Source organism: Caloenas nicobarica, chromosome 5 (assembly GCF_036013445.1).
Source record: "Caloenas nicobarica isolate bCalNic1 chromosome 5, bCalNic1.hap1, whole genome shotgun sequence".
Classification (NCBI taxonomy): domain Eukaryota; kingdom Metazoa; phylum Chordata; class Aves; order Columbiformes; family Columbidae; genus Caloenas; species Caloenas nicobarica.
Window position 1 is genome coordinate 31356618 of NC_088249.1, and position 21163 is coordinate 31377780.

Here is a 21163-nt window from a genome sequence, read left to right on the forward strand (position 1 = left end):
GATGATGTGTTTCAAGAAGATATAAGATGCGTGTTGCCTAAATCTTGGCATAATTTCAAGAACATGTATCCTGTCTAAAAGTGAAAAAAAGAATAAAGAAACCAAAACAAGAAACCAAAACCGAAATAGAGATGTTTGGGGTAAGGAGAGAACAGTCTAAAACCTTTTCCTTAGAAATAGCCATTCCATGGCTCTAATAATAGCTGTAGACAAAGAAAAAACGTGGGACTGTGTCCTGAGCGACGTATTCGCAAAGTGTATCAGTATCACTGCAACACCTGCACTGGCATTCAGCTTTGGCAAGACTTAGTCAGTCCCTCTAGAAAGCAGAGAGAAGCTCCCACAAACCCTTACAAAACTTAAAATCTGGTGACGTGACCCATGGGTGCTTTGCTCCTTGAGATCCCGTCCCGTGAGATGGGATCAGCTGCCTTGCTGTGCTGCCCTCTGTGCTGCTGGTCATGGGTGGGCTCTTGGTGCCTTCATGACACAAGGGGTGGGTGATGGTGGCAGTTGCACATCCCCCAATGAGATCCGGAGCTTTCAATGGGGCAGCTGATGGCTCTTCAGCACCTTTTGTGCCCCACTGCGCCTGTCCTCATCTGCACGGCTAGGTTGGTGCCAAAGTGTGCAGCCAGTCACGTCCCCCCATCTCAGGGCACGGTGACTGTTCACATTCACCTCCCCCCATTTGGGGGGCAGGAAGGGTCAATAGACAGGGTCCTTTACAAAGGAGATGCCCAGAGAAGCTAAGAAGCTTGTGGGCTGTGCTCGTAATGAGCACAGCCAGATCCAAGCAGGCTATAAAACGGGGCCCGTGCCAAAGACCCCTTTTGGATGGTCTTCTTGGAGGGGCAGGTCTGTGAACAGAGCTCTCCCCTTAGACTGGGATGCTCTCTACAGAGACTTCCTGGGACTCAGGGCCCTCACCTTCTCTCCGGTGAGTGACTTCTTCCAGATATATCTTTGAGTGAGCCCTTGCCCACCCCAGGCAAGCCATTTTTTTTCTGCTGAGTATCCTTGAGTGGAAGAGACCTCTTGTTCCGGTTTTTGTGATTGAGTGCGTGCTGTGGATCCTCATTATTGTCATGTGGTCATACAATAATAATAATAATAATAATATGCTCAACTGGTATCTGAACCTGTGACCATCCCTGGGATTGCCCAGGGTCAATGCTGTTGGGCTCCCAGATCTTGGTTTGCGGACGGCTCCCACAGAAGCCACTCTAGGCTGCCTGTGGCACACAGGCACTGTGCCCAGCTGTGCGGGGGTGAGAAATTACTCGGATGGCCCCAGTGCAAGAGCTGGGACTGGAGGGAGCCTTAGTGAAAGAATCATTGAAACCAGAGCCCACCACATCAGCTCTTCGACAAAATGCTCCCTGACTCCGTGGCAGCTGAGCAGTCAGTACCCTATGCCTGCCTTCCCCAGAGAAGTAATGCCCGGGCACTCACAACGCAGCATTCCTTGAAACACAGAGTTTATTGGCAGCTTTGCACAAAGTAAAGCTCCCAGAAGGAGTGGAATGGCCTCTCTCGAAGAGGGAGGACAGTCGCTGTGCCAGTGGTAACGGAGTCTCTGTCACAAGCCTCCTTGCGATGGCCTCTTAAGCTGCGTCAGGTCCCACGTCCCAGAGGATGCTTTTGCTGTGCAGGGCAGGTGTGGCAGCCATTTCCACGGCTGAGAGAGCAGCGTGTTCTCCGTGCTCAGTTCTGCGACACCAGCTCCCTGGGGAGTGTCTGGGATGCCCCGATTCTCCACCTGGACCCCAGTGAACGCGCAGAGGCACGTCAGCGCTGCCTCTCTCCTGGTCCCTGCCCGGCCAGAGCTTTCGGCAGGAGTCTCTGGGCCCACACGCCATGCTGGCTGTGACAGTGTGACCAGAGAGCAGGGCAGAAGTCCTCTTTGTCGCCAGTGTAGTCGTCCCCGGCTACGGCGCTGGGGAGAGCGCCAAGAGGAGAAGGCTGCTGCTCTGGGCAGAGGGCTGCTGCACAGGATTTTCCCTTTCTTTTCTGTGTCCTACGTTCTCCCCTCTTTTTCTTTCCTGCACGCGGTGTTCTCTGCCATCACGTGTGAGCCCCAGAGACACAGCTCCGTGCATGAAGACGTCTTTCACTGTCCGTGGTAGAGCAGTCTTGTGAGCCGATTTTGCAGCTCACTGAACTCATGCAGTGCCTCGGCATGGGCGGCAGGATCCTGCGCCAGGTGCTGGAAGAGGTTGAGTGGCTCAGCCGTTTCGAAGGCTGGGGGCAAGAGGATCTCTTGAGGCATGTCCTTATTGCCGAAGAAGAAGTCATCGAGGCGTCTCTCCATCAGGCAGGCACGCAGGTACATCATGATATCCTGTAGGCGCAGCAGGAAATGCCTCCTGCGCCAGGCTGACGGGGGTCTGGTGTTCAGGAGGTGCATGAAAACCGTCTTCAAGGTGTAAGTGGAAAAGGCTGTGTCCAGACTGACGTAGGCACAGAGCTGCAGGCATTTGAGGTGGAAGCTGTTAGGCGGGGTCTGCCTGGCAAAACTCCTGAAGAACCTCATCTCTGCCACAGCGTAGCTGTCTACCCACGTGGTGCTTTGGGTGAAGATGTGCCGTGCACGCTGGCTGCTCAGGAAGACGTCCGAGTCGCCTTGCCGCACCCCAAACACGATCTCGATGAAGAGGGTTCTCCTGGAGGCTTTCCTCAGCAGCAGCAGCTTGCAGAAGCGCTCGGAGGGCAGCACGTTTAGCTTGTAGCGCCGTGCCCGAGGCACAAAGCCCCAGAATGAGGACACGCAGTCCTGGAACCACTGGGCAGTTTTCTGCACATCCAGGTAGGGGCCGGTGCAGAGGGTGTCTAGGAGGCTGGGGTGCTGAATTCTCCTCAGCTCCTCCTGGGGGTGGTGGAGGAAGCACAGCGTGTTCTCCACTGCTTGCTCCCCGCTGCAGGTGCACACCAACTCCACGCGGACGCGGGAATGCGACGCCGGCGTCTCCCCTGCGGTGCCCAGCTCCAGGTGGAAGATGTGCCCACGGGGGGGCTTCAGGGGAACGAGCAGGCGGTAGACAGCATCGTCCTCACGGGGACTCCAGCCCTCAAAGGTGCTGCCCACCTTGATGGCAGATGGCAGCACTGGGAAGAACGGATTGGACGAGTACAGGTGGATGGCATAAAGGAGGTTGCCCACTAGATCCTCCACCACCTGGCGTCTGTAGTCAAGGTTCTGCACTGGCCACCGGATGCGCTTTGCAATTCTTCTGCTCTTCTCGCTCACATCATCAAAATCTTCTTCTTCACTTTCTTCCTCCTCGTCCTCCTCCTCCTCCTCCTCCACCGGCTCGCTGTCGCCGCTGGAGCTCTCGTCTTCACTGCTGCTGCTGCTCCTATCTGGCTCAGGCTCACGGCTCCTTTTCCTGAGCCAGCAGCCGAGTCCGAAGAGCAGGGCCAGGCCTCCAGCAACGGCCCAGAACTGCCACTGCTGCAAGGCAGAGAGGAGCAGGGCTCCCCAGGCAAAGCCGCTCTGCTCCTGGATGCTCTGCTCCTTGGTCCTCTGCTCCTGGCTCATCTCCTCCACCTCCTGCCACAGCCGAGTCATCTCCTGTCTCAGGAACTCTGCACGCTGCCGCATGCGCTCGCGCGTGGCCTCATCCAGCTCGTCGCCGACCCCCCGCACGTTGTGAGTGAGGGTATGCACGAACCAGAAGAGTAATTTTATGGCAGCCATGGCCTGCAGGAGGAGCGAGAGAAGGGGTTCAGCGGGGCCGGGCGGCAGGGAGCTGGCGGCACGGGCAGCGGGGACGGGGGCCGCAGGGAGCTGGGGGCGGGTAGGAGAGGGGCCGAGGCAGCTGGGAGGCAGCAAGGAAGGCCTGTGCCCAGCCCCGACGGCGGCACCGCGCCCTGCCCAAGGCGTTCGTTCCCGCGAGCGGCTGGGCCATGGCTGGAGGGTGAGAACCCACCCCCAAGGGCCCAGGTTTCAGCCCCAGCCCTTGTCCAGCCCAGCCTCCCCCCGCCTGCACACTCACCGCTGGCCCAGGCTTTACTGGGGCAGCGCTGCTGCTGGCGCCCCGGTAACTGCCCCGTGAGGACTCGTCCCCTCTGATGTCACAGGCGCCAGAGCGCGACACGGCCGCGCCTGCTGGCCAGCCTTTTGGAGTCCTCTGAGGACTTTGCTGAAGGCAGCTGAGAAATTAGAATCGTGGAACAGAATCGTTTTGGTTGGAAGAGACTGTCGGGGTGATCGAGTCGAACCATAACGTAACTCTAGCGCTAAATTCTCACAGTACTTTTTTGTTTTCCCTTGAAGTCAACTGAGCACTTGGTAACCTGCAAAGACACATAGGATTCCGCAGTTTGGGATTTGATTCTGTAGTGGGTTTTGATTGAATAGCTTAGTCAGTGCTCACCTGTAAGGAAGAGTTTGTTTGTGACTGGTTACTGAGAAGGATCCATCTCGCTGCAATTTCTTGTAGACTGGCTAATCATGGAGTATTTGGAGAGGGAAGACAAGGAAAGGGAAAACACATCTTAATAGACCTGCTCCCATGTTTTCTAGCTCCTTCCTAAATCCGTAGACTTACTGAACTTGATATTGGATCTTTATACTTAATTGACATATTAATAATAATATGCTCAACTGTTATCTGAACCTGTGTTTTATAACATCAGAGTGGTCAATAATTGGGATAACCCTGTTTTCATTTTGTTTCCTGGCTGAACCATTCTGCCTAGAAAGAAGTCTGTTTGGAGCTTGTTGATGGCCTAAATTGACTTTTGGGGTGCCGCCGTGACATTTTAATTGGCGTAGTGGGCAGGATATCAGAAACAGAGAAACTATGTTGGGGGCACAGCTGTAATTCTCCTGCGCTTACCTGCACGCGTTGGGCAGCAGAGAGGTGGTTCGGGCCTGGAGTGGCCGTAGCCACGTGCAGGGCCGTGTGCGGTGCCGTGTGCAGCGTTGTGTACGCTTGCTCAAAGCAAGCATGGGACCAGCTCAAATTCAATAGCCAGTTGGAAAGGAGTGACTTGGAAAAACTGGAAAGAGATAGTTTGAAACTGGAGTTATGGCGAGAGGAAGAGCGGACGCGTTCATTGGATTGAGCCGCTCTTAATTCAAGCGAAAACCCCAGCTATTGTCGCCCAAAGTAGGAAATTATTTGTGAGCGCGGACCTTGAAAACTGGGGATATCTGGGGAGATTCTGATGAAAACAGTGTTGATGGAGATGGAGGAGGTGGAGGCAAAAGATACAAGACCTCTCATTAAAACTGAGAAATGTACATGCCCACAAGCTGGAATCCCATGAACTGCCATTCGTACCAGCCCGTGGATGGGGCCCGAGCTCAGTGACTCGCTCAGTGAGTTCTTACGCAAGCCGGACAAAACTGAAACTGAATGTATTTGGTGTGTTTCAATTACGCAGGGGTGTGGGCGACCAGGTATTATTGAGTAAGGACAAACCTGGGAGATTTTAGGGGGCCAGCATTTTTTTAAGTGGTGGTCCAGATGGTGGACAGTCCACAGCATCTCGGGTGGCTTACTGGGCTGGTGATGTGGCTCCCAAGGAAGGTGGCGTGCCTGTCACCATGAGGTTATAGCGGGTGGTTGGAGTTGGCTGAGGGCGCACACAAGGCCGCTTGCATACAGGCGATGCATGAGAAAGGGCAGCAAGGAATCCCCGTGGCTGTGCCGGTAAATCCCACACACCTTCGTCAGCTTGCTAGAGGGCTGCCGGGTGCTTTAAAGATACTTGTCCGGTCCCTCAGGGAGAGGCTTGAGGGGGCCATAGAACGTAACAGACAAAGCCCCTGAAATCCGCCTTCAAGTGTATCGACCTGGGCTGAAATCCTGCACAATATAGTCACCCAGGCATGTGAAATGGCGTGGGCAGGCCCAGGCGGCCGCACAGACAGGAGTGGAGAGGGCCAACAAGCCAGTCCCGAGCCCAGCCTTGGGGTACCCGGGGCGCTGCTGCATGGGCTGTACCCTGAGCGTATGGGGAAGCTGGTGGAATTGCCTGAGGGGAGAACTGAGAACACAAAGGCAGTGCTGGCACCTGCTCCTTGCTGCCCCCATATTTAGGAGAAAGGGAACCTTAACCCTTTTGTATTCTCATGAGGGGAGCTGAAAGGAGTCAAAAAACGAGCAGCTACGGGTTGGGACCTGGGCCACCCAACCTTTACAGAGGCCATGGCTTTCTGCCGGGTGGCTACCAGTGGTCCCTGGTCAAGTTGGCAGAGCTCCTCTGCCCACCCTGCGCACCCTTCTGTGCAGACTGCTGCACCAGCTGTCACGACACGCTCTGTTATTAAACTATTGAAGGTCCTGCATATGTTTGTCCATATACCATTGTTGGATTTCCACCGGAGGTGTCCTCAGTAGAGGTGTTAGTGCATCTACACAGCTAGGTTGGTGCCAAGGTATGCAGACAGTCACATCTCCCCCATTCTTAACAAATATAAGAATCTACCAGCTGGAACCACTATAGATACTGAAGTGGCTTCTCTTCGTGCTTTGGCAGAGCTTTGAAGTTATCCTCCTGCTTATTAAATCTGTGAAATGTCTTAAGTATGAACAGTCATCCAAGGATTTGTATTGATTTGCATCAGCTAATGGGTGTACTTAAAAGCCATGTGTTTAAATTGGGGCTAGACTGGGACTTGTATCCTCTTGACAGCTTATAGACCAACTGGACAGTGCATAATATACCACAGTCCATTGAGAGAAACTTCAAGACTTTTGTTTTCAAGAAATGGTAAAGTTCTGAGTAAAATAGGCTATCTTTCGGTAAATCACTTTTGCTCCTAATGGTTGCATACCAATATATGAAAAACTTACAATTTCACTAGTATTCACAGTATCTGAGTTAAGACTGTCGTATTGTTTTTATGGAATTATAAATGTTTTATTCAATAAAATGGATACTTTTGAGGGGCCATTTGGGTAGTGTAAATCTCTTGAAATCACTGGACAAAGCTGTCGAAGCTTTAGTGGCAAAACCCTCCGCTTATAAGGATGATTATTTTCTTTAGGAATCTTTGACCCTTGTTTTCTTGGCCAGCTCTCATCATGTGATTTTTGAATGTTGCATTAAAGATGTAGGTATGACTTTCATCCATCTATAGGTATACCATTTTCTTTCTTAATGCTTTTAAACTAGGAAGTAAATATCTATAAATTATGTTCTGAATTGTGTAAGTACTCGGTTCATACTGATATCACATGGCAAATGTAAATTCAAAGGCTGTTGTGAAGTAACTTCTTTTTCTTCCATAAACTTAAGATGTGTATCATTAATTGATTTACCAGGAAATCTTTCCTGTTCTGCAGTGAAAATATGTAGTTTTACTAATAGGAGGTGAAGGAAGTAGTGACAATTTACTTTATGATTCTGAAGTTGGAAAGGCTATTTTTAAACTAGTTAGTCTAAAAAACTGTGAGAGAGAATAATTAACTGTATAGATTTGAACACTTTCAAGTATGTCTCAAGTATAGAGGTTCCCAACAAAGTAGCATAGTATGTGGGAAAATCTCTAAGTATCTTCTAAAATATAGTCTTAATTTATGTAGCATAAGCAGGAGTGCTTCAGGGAATATCTTAGCGAGGTGCTTTTGTGTAACTTTGAATCAGTATTCAGAATTTACTTTCTGAATTGCCAAAGCTGAATACAAGTGCATGTGTTGGCAGTGATACTGATGCGTTTTGTGAATACGTCGCTCAGGACACAGTCCCACATTCCTGGTTTATCTACAGCTATTATTAATTTAACAAATGCAACTGCATTTTTATTAATTTTTTTATAAAATAATTTTATATTGGACTTTTTGATTTTAAAAATGCAAACTGTTTCCTTTGAAGAGAACATGGCTAATTATTGGTCTCTCTAGTTACTATAATAAGGGTTTAATATGCTCTAGACTTTCAGCAAGCTTTGAAATAATTTTATTTCACATAGGGTAAAGGCTTAAAGAAACTGAAAAAGCTCTGGAGTTATTACTGCCACTACTGTAGTTCAAGGCCATTGAGTTCTCAACCTGAATAACACATTTCAATGTAGTTTCAAGCCCTTCAGAAACACATTGATACATTTAAACTAAGCAATTTACAGTAAGGACAGCACATATATTTTCCTCTTTGCTGCACCATTTAACTGGTTTTATCAATGAGTATTTATGGATGTCTCTAACGGGGTAATTACAGGATAACTTTCATAAAATAGGCAGTAGACAAGCCAACACTTGTGATTTTTGGCTCTAAACTGTGCAGTGGGAAGAACCTATTAACAGCAAATTTATAAGCAATGAGGCTTAAAATATTACGATATATTAATACTGTGTATTAGAGAACAGGAAAAATCACACAAATGCTCTACTATACATATATCTGATGAGACATAGGAGCTTTCAGGATGGGAATTGTCTGGTTTATGAGTATGGGAAGCAGAGAATAAGAAAGAAACTCCAAAAAAGTCATAACCACACCAAAAGTTTAAAAAGGCAAATACAAATACAGAAATGTATGTAGCTTGCATAGTAATAAATTTCATACAAGAAAAATAGGGATTGGTTAGTTAAATGTTCAAATTCCAGTTGTTAGTCCCGCTGTGTGGAGATGCTTCTATTTCTTGATATTAATTTGAATTTGAATGGGGAGAAGCGAAGGAGTGGGTAAATTGGTAGAAATATTGTGGGATTTTTCTTTTACTTAATCCCCTCACTTTAAAGTGCTTGCAGTTTTTACAGAGTAGCCAGCATACTAAAATGACTATTGGTGAGGATAAAAATTATGTATTATATAAAACCAATATCAAAATACAGAAGATCTATAGCTCACTGTTTTGCATTACAGCAGTAAATACATGTATTGATGCTTGTAATGGAATTTATAGAATGATAGAATGGTCTGAGTTGGAAGGGATCCACAATGATCATCGAGTCCAACTCTTGTCCCTGCATATGACAACCCCACGGTTCACATCGTGTGTCTGAGGGCCTTGTCCAGTCTCTTCTTGAACACTGTCAGGCTTGGGGCCGTGACACCTCCCTGGGGAGCCTGTTCCAGTGCTCCACCACCCTCTGGGTGAAGAACCTTTTCCTAATGTCCAACCTAAACCTCCCCTGGCACATCTTCTTGCCATTCCCTTGGGTTCTGTCATTGGTCACCAGAGAGAAGAGTTCGGTGCCTGCCCCTCCTCCTCCCCTTGTGAGGAAGCTGGAGCCACCATGAGGTCTCCCCTCAGTCTTGCCAGGCTGAACAGACCCAGTGACTTTAGCCGCTTCTCGTACGGCTTCCCCTCTAAACCCTTCACCAACTTGGTGGCCCTCCTCTGGATGCTCTCCAGTAGCTTTATATCCTTTTTATACGGTAGTGCCAGAATTGCACACAGTGCTCCAGGTGAGGCCACGCTGGTGCAGAGTAGAACAGGACAATCACCTCCCTCACCTGGCTGACAATGCTGTGCACTTATAAACCAAGTAAATATAACATCCCTCAGGTATCATGTGGGAATGTAGTAATGTAGAAGTGTAGCACAGCTTTCAATGTTTTGCCTTTCTGTCCTTGTAGGCCGATAGGGTATTTCGGGTGGAGAGGTGGACTGTGAGGTGAGGGGAAGAGCTGGGAGGACCACAAGGCTCAAAGGTGTGATTCTGGTTCTCCTCAGTGGTTCGGAGCCTAACTGGCCAGCTGCTGGTGGTATGGTGCAGAGGCTGATCCTGGAGCCAGTCCTAGCTCACGTCCTTGTCTATGGCTGGGACAACGCTGTGCTCCCCTCAGGTTTGCAAGTGATACCAAGTTGGAGGGGAGTAATTGATATGCAGGGAAGGAGAAAGGACTTCTTTTAAGTTGACTGTAGATGGGGGCGTGGAGAGACAGGAACTTCATGATGTTCAGCCCAGACAAAGGGAAGTCCTGCACCTGGGCTGGCCTTGTGGGAAAGACAAGTAGGTGGCAGTGGAGGAACTCCAGCGTGTTTAAACGAAGTAATTCCAGTCTGTCATGAAATCACAAATGTTTTGGGAATTGAGTGCTATATACAACAGGAGCTTTTTTAAAACTTCATAATGGAATTGGAACAAGCGAAAAAACTTTTCTGGAGGAAGAAGAAAATATTAGATTTAGCTTAAATCTTGTTATGAACATGCTTGTTTCTTCCTAAAGTTGTCACTGCTACCAGTGGACATTTTTGCCCCTGAAGACTGAGTTTAGAGATATGTTAGTCCTGAATTAACTTTATTTTAATAATGAATACATTACATATGAACTAGGATGCTGGTAAATGCAAGACATTTAGTGAAAGAGGGAAGCTCCTATCAAGATAAAACTAAACTGATTTTATCCTTGCTCCTGATAAGTATTGCCAACAGTATCTCTGCTGGCTCACAAGTTTGATGATCTTTTCCAAAATTTAACAGTGAAGTGTGGCAAGATTCTAACAATGTCATGCTGTGAAGGATATTGTATTTGATTTTGACTTCCCAGATTAATCTCCCTCATGAGGAGATTCCACAGTAAAATCTTATTTATTAAAATTGATATTTGAATCTTACTTTACTTTTCAGTTATGGCTGTTATGTATTCATCCTGTAACTATTGGTTGGACGTGGTTTTATTTGGCATGTTTCTTTACCTTAGTTTTGCTTTAGGTTGTGTTGCAGCAGATGTTCATAGAAAGTGAGCACAAATTACCCATTTTCTTAGGACTTCTGCAGCAAGTGTGCTGAACCTTCTTGCTAGATTACCATAGACACAAGAAGTAAGTAGTTTCATTTAGGGTCTCCTGTTCTAAAGAAGTCGGAAAAATTACTTTCACCTGGTGTCGTTTGATTCTTCTAGTGTCTGACTGGAAGAAAACAAATGCATTTTCCATTTCAAGCATATTTCCAGAGAGTATCTTGTAAAAACATGTAGCATGGTATAGGTCATCCACAGTTACCTCCAATGCACTGCAAAGGACTGGAAAAAAAAAAAAAATCAGTCATGAGAAAATAAAATGTCCTAAGACAAGAAAGCTGCATTGTCAGATTTCGGTTTTCAGGTTGTCCATCTTTTTATAGGTCGTTGTGTTTACAAATCATAACTTCAGATGTATGCTTTTAGAAAACCCACTGGAATTTGTTGCACTTTTTTTGCATCTTAACACTCTTGCCAAGTACCAAACTTGCCTGATCTTATGCTGGTGTGCACCTCCCTTCTTAACACAGAGAAGCTAAAAATCAGTCAGAAGTACAGGGAGACGTAATGAGCAGTTCATCCATTTTAAAATAAATCCCTCTCATTGCACTGTGCAATGAAGGCATAGTGACAATCGTAGGAACAAATCTTCGAGGTGTTACAGTGATGCTTGTACTGTCAGTTCTCTTTATGTCCAGACACTGATTTTTGTGCAAGGAGACGTTTGGTGACATGCAGATTGTTGGAGCTTTTTGCAGCATTTCTTCATACCCAGATTTTTCTTAGGTGTTTGTTTGGGGAATTATTTCTCCTCCAGATACTTCCATGGATTAGGGCCTTTTTTCAGTGTTCTAGCATTGATTTTTCCTCTCCTGATATGTGACTGTTTGTGGGAATAACTCTTTTTTAATTTGATTGCAGTAGTAGTATAGTAATGTCCTCTGTACGACCACCCCCAAGACAGCAGGTAGCTCCACTCCATTATAGCTCTTGTACCAACAACTGCAGCAAGACTGTAAGCTGAGGGGACACACCTGCTGGCACAGGTTCGAGCTATTGAGTGTCCTAGTTGTGTAATTGCTGCTAGATAGTGAAATATTTTAAACATTTAAGGTTCTTGATTTCTGTAATTTGTACTTCCTTTATGTTTCACGCCTGTCCTATCTTTGGTTTAATTTTTTTTCTCCTTTCAAGATCTTTCAAACTGTTGCATTTATCTGCTTCAAAAACCATATCTTTAGTTTTAACCTTTGAAGGTAGAGGAAATCAGGATCTTAGGAACAATTTTTTTTTTTTCCCTTCCACCTGGTTTTAATTTGGCTATACATATCAATACATCACTCATACACACCATTTGCTGTTGTGGTTTAACCCGAGCTAGCAATACAACCACGATAGCCGCTCACTCACCCCCTCCCTCACCCCCCCCCAACAGGGGAGAGAATCAAAAGGGAAAGGAGAAACTTGGATTGAGATAAACACAGTTTAATAAAATAACAAAATACTAATACACTACTAGTAAATATATATATATATATATAAAAAATAGAAATAAAAGATACTCAAGGTGATTCCTCATGAACTCCATCCACAACTGAGCAGCCAGTCCCAGCAAGCAGCACCCGGTCCCCAACAGCAAAAAAAGAGGAAAAAGGCAGAAAAGCCCAGAGGCCTCTGCAAAATGGGAAAACGCCAAACTAAACGTCCTGACCGAAACTTCCCGGCTACTCCTAGGGAGAGAGAGAAAAGAACCAGAGAGATCAGTAGAGCCAAAACAGGAAGTTCCCAACTCTCCTTAAATCATTAGCATGACGCTAATGGGATTGCATACTCTTACTCATCAATCTGGATGTCAGTCAAGCTCTGCCCCATCTCTGCCTCACTGTCTCACACCTGCGGGCAGGGCACTCAGAATGTCCTTGGCTCTCACACCAGAGCAATTAAAAACATTAGCTCTGTGCTGGAGTGTTATCTGCTTGTTCTCAAGCTAAGTCCAAATAATGAGCATGCTAGAAATGAAAAAGAAAGGTTTCTAACTGCATGAAGAGAAGTAACCCGTTTTCAGTCAAACCAGCACATTTGCAAAAGAAAATAATTGGTTTTCCCTTCTCAAAGACTAATATTAGTCTATTGTGTCTGAGAACACTATGGATATTGCTTTACAGAAAATACTCTTTGTATATGATTTTCCTTTATGTTGTCCTTTGTGTACTGTAAATTCATTTATCATTTCACTGACTGTTTTCTGGTGGGAAACTAATCCAATTCAATCATACAAAACACACACTTCCAGCCAAATAATTCATAGTTATCTGCATGGACAGATAAAATCCTATTGTTCAGATGGTGTAAAAAAAAAAAAGCAAGCAGTAGTGCTTTTAATAAAGTGGTTTTATTTCTGATTTGGTGAGGGTTTTGTGTTTTGTTCTGGGGTTTTTTTGCTGTTGTTTTGTTTTGCAAAGCAGATGCATGGGCTAGATGTGTAACAGTTTTGGTGCGTTTTATACTTTTCGGAGGAACAGGTTTTGCCTTTTCCTGTTTTTCTCTGAAGTGTGCCAGAGCAGACCAAGCTTAGCTCAGCTAGTATTCAAACGCTCATCTGCTGATGGATTTCAAACCAGGCATTAGTATGCATTCCCTGTCCATAGAATTTAACTGAGAGTACCTGAGTCATTAGCACAGTTGGCCCTGTGTAGGGATGATTAATAACCTTTCAAAAGGCCAACTCAGTTCATAAAACATCGATGTTGATGTCTTGTTTTGCACCTCTTGAGGTGAACGCTTCACTAATTATCACCTGAATTCCATCCTTCATCCTCTAAAAAAAGCAAGGTCTTGTATTTTAGTCTCTATATTGGAAGTGCTGAAAATAGTGGCTAATTTTGTGCCCTATGAAGGAGGAGAAGGACTTTTGTGGTTGCATCTTATTGGAGGAGAGAAAGACTCACTGTTTTTAATCTTTCAGAAAAAAATGACATATCAGTAAAATCTGCAAGGCAATATCAAAATTGTCTTCGGCAGTTGAAAGAAGTGCACACTATAGCACTTGGGTGCTATACTACTGAATGCCTCTGACCTATCTTGAATGGTGGCCACTAATGTATAGTATAAAAATAACGTTTTGAAAGTTCTGACTTCATTTTTTAATAATTTCTTTGGGTTTCTATGTAAGTTTTTTATGGTATCAATGAAATTTTTGCCTTCGGGGTTCATATATTTTAATGATGTTGTGTCTTTTTGTTTGTTGAGGGCTTCGTGACTTGATAATTGGTACTCGGTAGAGGGAAATTGGAATGTACTAGCTTCTATTGTTGACATTTACAGAAGATGGAAAAATTAGTGCAGTCTATACAAACTTGTTAAATAACACTTCAGTATTGAACTGGGACCTAAAAATGGAACTTTAAAATGTTTTCAGACTGAAATCTCTTTCTTCTCTTGGCTTCAGTTTACATTTCAGCTATGACTTGAGGTCTGACTTCTTAAGGTATCACTTAATGTGTCAAAAATTATTTCATGGCCTCTGGGTCTGTTAGTTTTCCTTCTCTGCTCTGTTTGCATTTTGGTAGGATCACAGTGCTTAGAAGGCTTTAGTGAGTGTCTGTCAAACTGAAAAGTGCTTTAATTGCAAGCCAAGCTGAAGAGGAAAAAATAATTGTGGATTGTTGTTTGGTTAGGTTTTTTTTTTTAGTTTGGTGTTCATTTTTTTTTAACAAAGTACAAAGGGGAGCAACACAGTGGCAGTAATATGTAAAATAAAAAAGTATAAGAGACTTTTATCTGTTTAGGTGGTCTTAGTACTTCTAACAGTGGGTTATTTCCTATGTTCTGATTTTCTTTGGAAACTTGTCTCCTTGGGCAGATCAAACATAAATACATCCCAAATGAACTATGTGCAAACTGTTAATCTGCAGAGGTGCAAACAGTTAATCCTGTCAGAGGTAGAATGTGAAAATATTACTATGGAACATACTCACATTACATGGCTTTTAACAATCCTGTTTGATAAAAATTTAAAGGAAATTATGATCTTAATGTTTACTAAAGACAGTGCTAGTGATCGTTGCAATTACTGGAAACAGGTTTGGGGTTTTTTTTCCAATTATAACTAATAACATGTCTCTAAGGTGGTAATGAGTTTCTGGGGGGCATTTGTGTGGAATATTAACAGTTGTTTTTGTTCAGTTTTAGGAAATTAAAAGGATGTTGTCTCTCATAATAGTGTAGTACAATGTGTATAGTACAGGATCTATAACATGCAAATAAATAAGTCGCTCATTTTTGTGCTCTAAAATCAATTCATGAAGAAGACTCCCTTTGTAACACTGGCAGTATAGATTATTTTTTGGAGTAATTTTCAGGGGAAAAATTTTCACAAATCTAAAGCTACTATAAGCAGTAAAATGTTACTGCAAATGAAAAATTAATGCTGCATTAGCATAGTAAATCATTAACATGTTTTTAAGATACTATTTTCTATTTAAAATGTGCAAGACTTATTTCTAGATTTTTTTTTTTTGAGACATTTCTGTGCCTATACAGTATCTATTTTTCTCATTAAGTGTGAGTCATCAGTTGTGTCTTAAACCTGTTTCCCAGTTTTTATTTGTTTTGAAATTTCATGTCTTAAGTAATAGCCAGGGACACATTGAGCTTCACAGCTGAAAGATTAAATCTGAAGCCAAATTGCATTTAATTGGGTTATGAATAAAGAGAAAAGCATAGTCTTCCACCTTACTGTGTAGAAAATTTGGAGCCTATACAGACTACCTGGAGTATATTCCTGTAAGAAGTATGCCTGTGAAATATCAGTAATTAATCCTATAACATAAAGAGGTATGCATTTTAAGATACACAAATCAATAGGCCTCCTTCAAATGGAGAAAAATACAAACTGAAAAAAAGAGCTGATGAGAAAAAAAGCCGATGGCATTTAGTCTTACCTTTGTACACATGCCCATGCACAAACATAATGAGGAAGATGGTTCAGTTAGATGTACCCAAACATTGCATCATAAATAATAAGGTAAACTTTATCCTTTGGTGTCTTTTTAATTGTGTTTTTCTGCCTAGAAATTACCTATTTTAGTGAACCCTTTAGGAAATGGAAATAGCATATTGACTAAAAACTGCTTTGGTCACCTGCTATTTATTATTAAATAGCATATTAAATAGCATAGATTAAATCTACTAGATTTAACTAGGTTAAATCTATACCTAATCACATTAAATCTAGTAGAAGTAATGAACCTGCTGAAAATCTTTGAAGTCAGTAAAATCCTTGATGAAGAGAACTGCAAACAATTTCTCTGAGATTTCTTACAACTAGTTATGGGAAGCACAAATACAGACATTTCAAAAATATGTGTTGTAACTGACTTGCCAAGAGTTCATGGAAGAAAGCTGCAGAAAGCCAGCCATCCGCCACAGTAGTTTTCGCTTTTCTGACAATATATCGGGTATTTCCATATAATTAATTTTACTGTGATGTCTTGTGTCTGTGATTGTAGATATTCAGCTTTTGTTCAGTTGAACACTCTGAAAACTTACCTTTTCAAAATACTCTGTTGTTTAAGTGCAACATCTTAAGTCACTTCTTCACATGACTTTGGAACGTTAGCCCTTTATGTAATATTTTGAAGATATGGCTTAGGTAAACTTCCAGTTTGCGGAGGTGATCTTCACCTTAAGCTTGTGCTAGTTATGTAGTTTATGTTCTGGGACACGGAAGCTGTTGCCAAAGTCCTTTAGCTATCTCCTAGTTGCATATCAAAGTGAGACCTACCTGTGCACAATTCCCTCTTGCCACAAAATGTTCCCTGATGAACCTTTGTTTGGTGGAGTACCTTTAAAAATTACTGTTCAAGGAGGTGTATGTCATTCCTTGATTGCTGTGGCACCAGGCTGTAAGGGGCAACCCAGAAGATGGGGGAGAATGGAAACAGGTTACAGCTCGGGGTGTCAGGTGAACACACCCTCAGCCTGCCCCACCGTCCCAGGTGCCTGTATACAACAGGTATGAGGCCCTGGAATTGGATGGGCAAGCAGCTGATACTGCTGGTGAAGACCCTTCTGGGAAGGAGGGGTCCTCCAAGCAGCCCATGCCCCATATGAAACCCAGCAAACACATTAAAACCTCACATGTAAAGAGAAAAAGAAGGGTAATTCTAATAGACAACTCCCTTCTTAAGGGAACAGAGGGCCCGATATCCCCACCTGACCCAACCCACAGGGAAGTCTGCTGCCTCCCTGGGGCCAGGGTAAGATATGTGGCTCAAAAACTCCCCTGGCTGGTAAGGTCCTATGATTATTACCCATTATTGGTTTTTAATGTTGGCAGGAAAGAGGCAAAAGTAGTATTAAGCAAATCAAAAAGAATTTCAGAGCTTTGGGGCAGCTGGTCAATGGCTTAGGTGCTCAAGTGATTTTTTTTCCTCCACCCTTTCAGTTGCAGGCAGGAATACAGAATTGAACAGACAGGCCCAGCAAATCAACACATGGCTAAGCGACTGGCGTCATCAATGGAACTTCGGGTTTTTTCGACCATGGGAAAGTCAGTCCTTTGCCATGTCTCTTAACACTTGACAGAATGCATCTCTCAGAGAAGGAGAAATGGGTGTTTGCCCAGGGGCTAGCAAGACTAATTGATAGGGCTTTAAACTAGATTGGAAGGGGGAAGGGGGCGGTAGCCCGCAGGTCAGTGACGAGCAGTGGGATGGCACTCCAAGGCTTGAGGAGGCACTTGGCACAGTCAACCACACTTGAAGTGCTTCTACACTAATGCGCGCAGCATGAGGAACAAGCAAGATGAACTAGAAGCCTTGGCCTGGTCCCAGGGATAGGATATAATTGGCATTAGCAATTGGTGGGATGAATCCTGTGACTGGTGTGCCATGATGGAAAGTTACAAGGTATTTAGAAGGGACAAACAGCATAGGAGAAGCAGGGGGACGGTGGGGTGGCACTGTATGTAGCAGAGGGGCTGGAGCACATGGAGCTGGCAGCTGGTGATGGCAAAGTTGAGAGCCTCTGGGTAAAGATTAAGGGTCAGACAAATAAAGCAGAAGTCATCGTGGGTGTCTACTATAAGCCACCCAGCCAGGATGATTACACTGATGAGTTATTCTTTAAGGAACTAAGTGAAACCTCCAAATCATCTGCCCTTGTCCTTATGGGAGACTTAAACTTGCCAGATATCAGCTGGGATTATCATACAGCTGGCAGCAACAGCCAGCTGAAGCATCTAGACGATAACTTCTTGGTGCAGGTATTAAGGGAACCAACCAGGAAAGGTGCCTTCCTAGATTTGATTCTCACTAACAGAGACGGTCTTGTGAGAGATGTGGCAACCAGTGGCTCCCTTGGCCACAGCAACCACGAAGAAGTCAGGTTTAAAATCTTTGCTAATGGGAGGAAAACAGCAAGACCTTAACACTACATATGAGGAGAGCAGACTTCAGGCTGCTCAGAGAAATACTTAGTAAGATTCCCTGGGAAGAAGCTTTTAAAGGTGTTGGGATCCATCAGTGGTGGTAATTTTTTAAGTACCACCTACTAAGAGCACAGGACCAGGCAATTCCAAAATGCCGAAAATCTAGCAGGTGAGGTAAAAAGCCAGCTTGGTTGAGCAGGGATCTTCTTCTTCAAATACAGCGAAAAAGGAAATTACATTCTCAGTGGAAGCAAGGTCAGGCAACATGGGAGGACTACAGAGATGCTGCTCGCCATTGTAGGGAGGAAATTCGTGCTGCCAAAGCTCAACTAGAATTGAAGCTGGCCAATACTGTGAAGGACAATAAAAAAGGCTTTTTAAAATCTATTAATGGCAAAAGGCAAGCTAGAAATAACATTGGCCCATTAATTGATGAGCATGGTCACCTTATTAACAGGGACATAGGCAAAGCTGAGATGCTTAATGCTTTCTTTGCCTCAGTGTTCAACACCAATGATGGACTTGGGGGCCCCATAACCCTGGGCTGGAAAACCATGGCTGCGAGAACGATATACTCTCAAGGAATCCAGAACATGTACGGGATGTGCTACTCCAGCTAGATCCCTACAAGTTGATGGGGCCTGATGGGATCTGTTAAAGGGTGCTTAAAGAACTGGCTGACATCATAGCAGGACCTCTCTCCATAATTTTTCAATGCTCTTGGGAATCTGGAGAGATCCTGGAAGACTGGAAGCTGGAAAACATTGTCCCAATCTACAAGAAGGGCAACAGGGATGACCTCGGCAACTACAGGCCTGTCAGCCTCACTTCCGTTCCTGGCAAAATCATGGAGAAGATTATTCTGGGAGCTATTGAAAAACATCTGAACAACAACGCAGTCATTGGCCCCAGCCAGCACAGGTTCATGAGGGGAAGAAAGTCTTGCCTGACCAACTTAATTTCATTCTACAAGGTTACCCACCTAGTTAACCAAGGGAAACCTGTTGACGTGATCTTTTTGGATTTCAGTAAAGCCTTTGATACTGTCTCTCGCGGTATCCTTCTGGGCAAGATGTCCAGCATACAGCTGGGTAAACGCACAGCAGTGTGTGAGCAATTGGCTGATGGGCCGGGCTCAAAGGATTCTAGTAAATGGGGTTATGTCGGGCTGGCGACCAGTCACTAGCGGGTTCCATCTCGGGATCCCTATGCAGGGATCCCTCTTAGGGCCAGCACTCTTCAATGTCTTTATAAATGACTTAGACTCAGGACTTGAGGGAATACTAAGTAAGTTCGCCGATGACACAAAAGGAGCTATTGACACTCTTGAGGGCAGAGAGGCCCTGCAGAGGGATCTGGACAAATTGGAGAACTGGGCAATCACCAGCCACATGAGGTTCAACAAGGGCAAGTGCCGGATTTTGCACCAAGGACATGGCAACCCTCGCTGTACGTACAGGCAGGGAGACGAGATGTTGGAGAGCAGCTCTGCAGAGAGGGACCTGGGCAAGTTGAACATGAGCCAACAGTGTGCCCTGGCAGCCAAGGGGGCCAACCGTGTCCTGGGTGCATCCAGCCCAGCATTGCCACCTGGGCAAGGGAGGTGATTGTCCCGCTCTGCTCTGCACTAGTGCGGCCTCACCTGTAGCACTGTGTGCAGTTCTAGGTGCCACAGGATAAAAAGGATATAAAGCTACTGGAGAAGCCCTCCAGAAGAGGGCTACAAAGTTGGTGAAGGGTTTGGCGAGGAAGCTGTATAAGGAGCAGCTAAAGTCACTTGGTTTGTTCAGCTTGGAGAAGAGGAGACTGAGGGGAGACCTCATGGCGGCTCCAGCTTCCTCACAAGGGGAGGACGAGGGGCAGGCACCGAACTCTTCTCTTTAGTGACGAATGACAGAACCTGAGGGAATGGCAGGAATGTGCCAGGGGAGATTTAGGTTGGACATTAGGAAAATATTCTTCACGCAGAGGGTGGTGGAGCACTGGAACAGGCTCCCCAGGGAGGTGTCACGGCCCCAAGCCTGACAGTGTTCAAGAAGAGACTGGACAACGTCCTCAGACACACGGTGTGAACCGTGGGGTTGTCATATGCAGGGACAGGAGTTGGACTTGATGATCCTTGTGGGTCCCTTCCAACTCCCTATGATTCTATTCTATGATTGATTTAAGGAGCATGATTAAGTTGGAGAAATAAAAACTGTTGTAATTGTTTGCTAACAGTGTGCATGCTTTCCTTTCTCTTTTACTCTTAAACCTGATTGATGTTTTACTCACCACAACAATTTTTTACCAGTTCCTGGGTTTTTTTCTTCTTTAAAGGCTAGGAAGGCTCCATGGTTGGAAATGGCAGACATATCCTTGATAAAGAGAGACAACTGATGCTTTGGAGAGTTTTCCCAAAGAATAGTAAATATGAGAAAACTATCATTTGAGACAAATTTTCAAATTGCAAGGTTGTCTAATGGCAGATGAGACTAGTTTTATTTCAGTAAAACTACCTGAGTTAAAAGAAGCACACAGGGTTGCTCTGAGATTCAGAGCTTTGCAGAGGATTTTGATAGTAGTAATACCAGTAACAATTCAGATGCTAAGTATTTACTTTTTAGTTTTCGCTCTGGTCCCTTACAGTGATATATTTTATCTTAATAAACGGAACTGTATGCAGTATTTCATATGTCAGGTAACTAAGATACTACATACAGCAGCGGCGTCAAACTCATTTTTCACCAAGAGCCACATCAGCCTCACGGTTGCCTTCAAAGGGCCGAATGTAATTTTAGGACTGTACAAATGTAACTACTTCTACATTTGTACAGTCCTAAAATTACATTCGGCCCTTTGAAGGCAACTGCAATGCTGATGTGGCCCCCGGTGAAAATGAGTTTGACACCCCTGACATACAGTAACTCAAAGTTATTTGCACATAGCACCTTCAAATAAAATCTAGCCCACCACAAATGTGAAATTTGTGATGTGGAATATAGGTTGAAAACTTTTCTTAAAGTTCAAACATGTTTCTACAGAGTCGAATGGGGGATACATTCCTATGGGATATATTTGATCTGTGAACATACCTGGGATCCAAGC

At 44.7% G+C, this 21163-nt stretch overlaps 2 protein-coding genes across 2 annotated transcripts in view; one reads left to right on the plus strand and one right to left on the minus strand.

Annotated features, from left to right (window-relative positions):
- STXBP6 (syntaxin binding protein 6) overlaps positions 1 to 21163 on the plus strand; it is a 208256-nt gene that overhangs the window by 141199 nt on the left and 45894 nt on the right. The gene's annotated exons all lie outside the window — the stretch shown is intronic.
- LOC135989052 (inositol 1,4,5-trisphosphate receptor-interacting protein-like 1) lies at positions 2114 to 5498 on the minus strand. The gene is made up of 5 exons (XM_065635563.1): positions 5433 to 5498; positions 4845 to 4943; positions 3999 to 4145; positions 3369 to 3703; positions 2114 to 3332 (listed from the first exon to the last, which is right to left on the minus strand). Exons 1-5 carry the CDS (start codon positions 5496 to 5498, stop codon positions 2114 to 2116), a joined length of 1866 nt encoding a protein of 621 aa, XP_065491635.1.

What these genes read in the sequence shown, in the direction of transcription:
- LOC135989052 (XM_065635563.1), bottom strand. Translation starts at nt 5,498, where the DNA reads ATGCTGTGGACTGTCCACCATCTGGACCACCACTTAAAAAAATGCTGG. An exon ending in CTGCTGCCCAACGCGTGCAG is followed by an intron (nt 4,146 to 4,844) that starts GTAAGCGCAGGA and finishes AGCTGCCTTCAG; the next exon opens with CAAAGTCCTCAGAGGACTCC. An exon ending in CAGTAAAGCCTGGGCCAGCG is followed by an intron (nt 3,704 to 3,998) that starts GTGAGTGTGCAG and finishes CTCCTCCTGCAG; the next exon opens with GCCATGGCTGCCATAAAATT.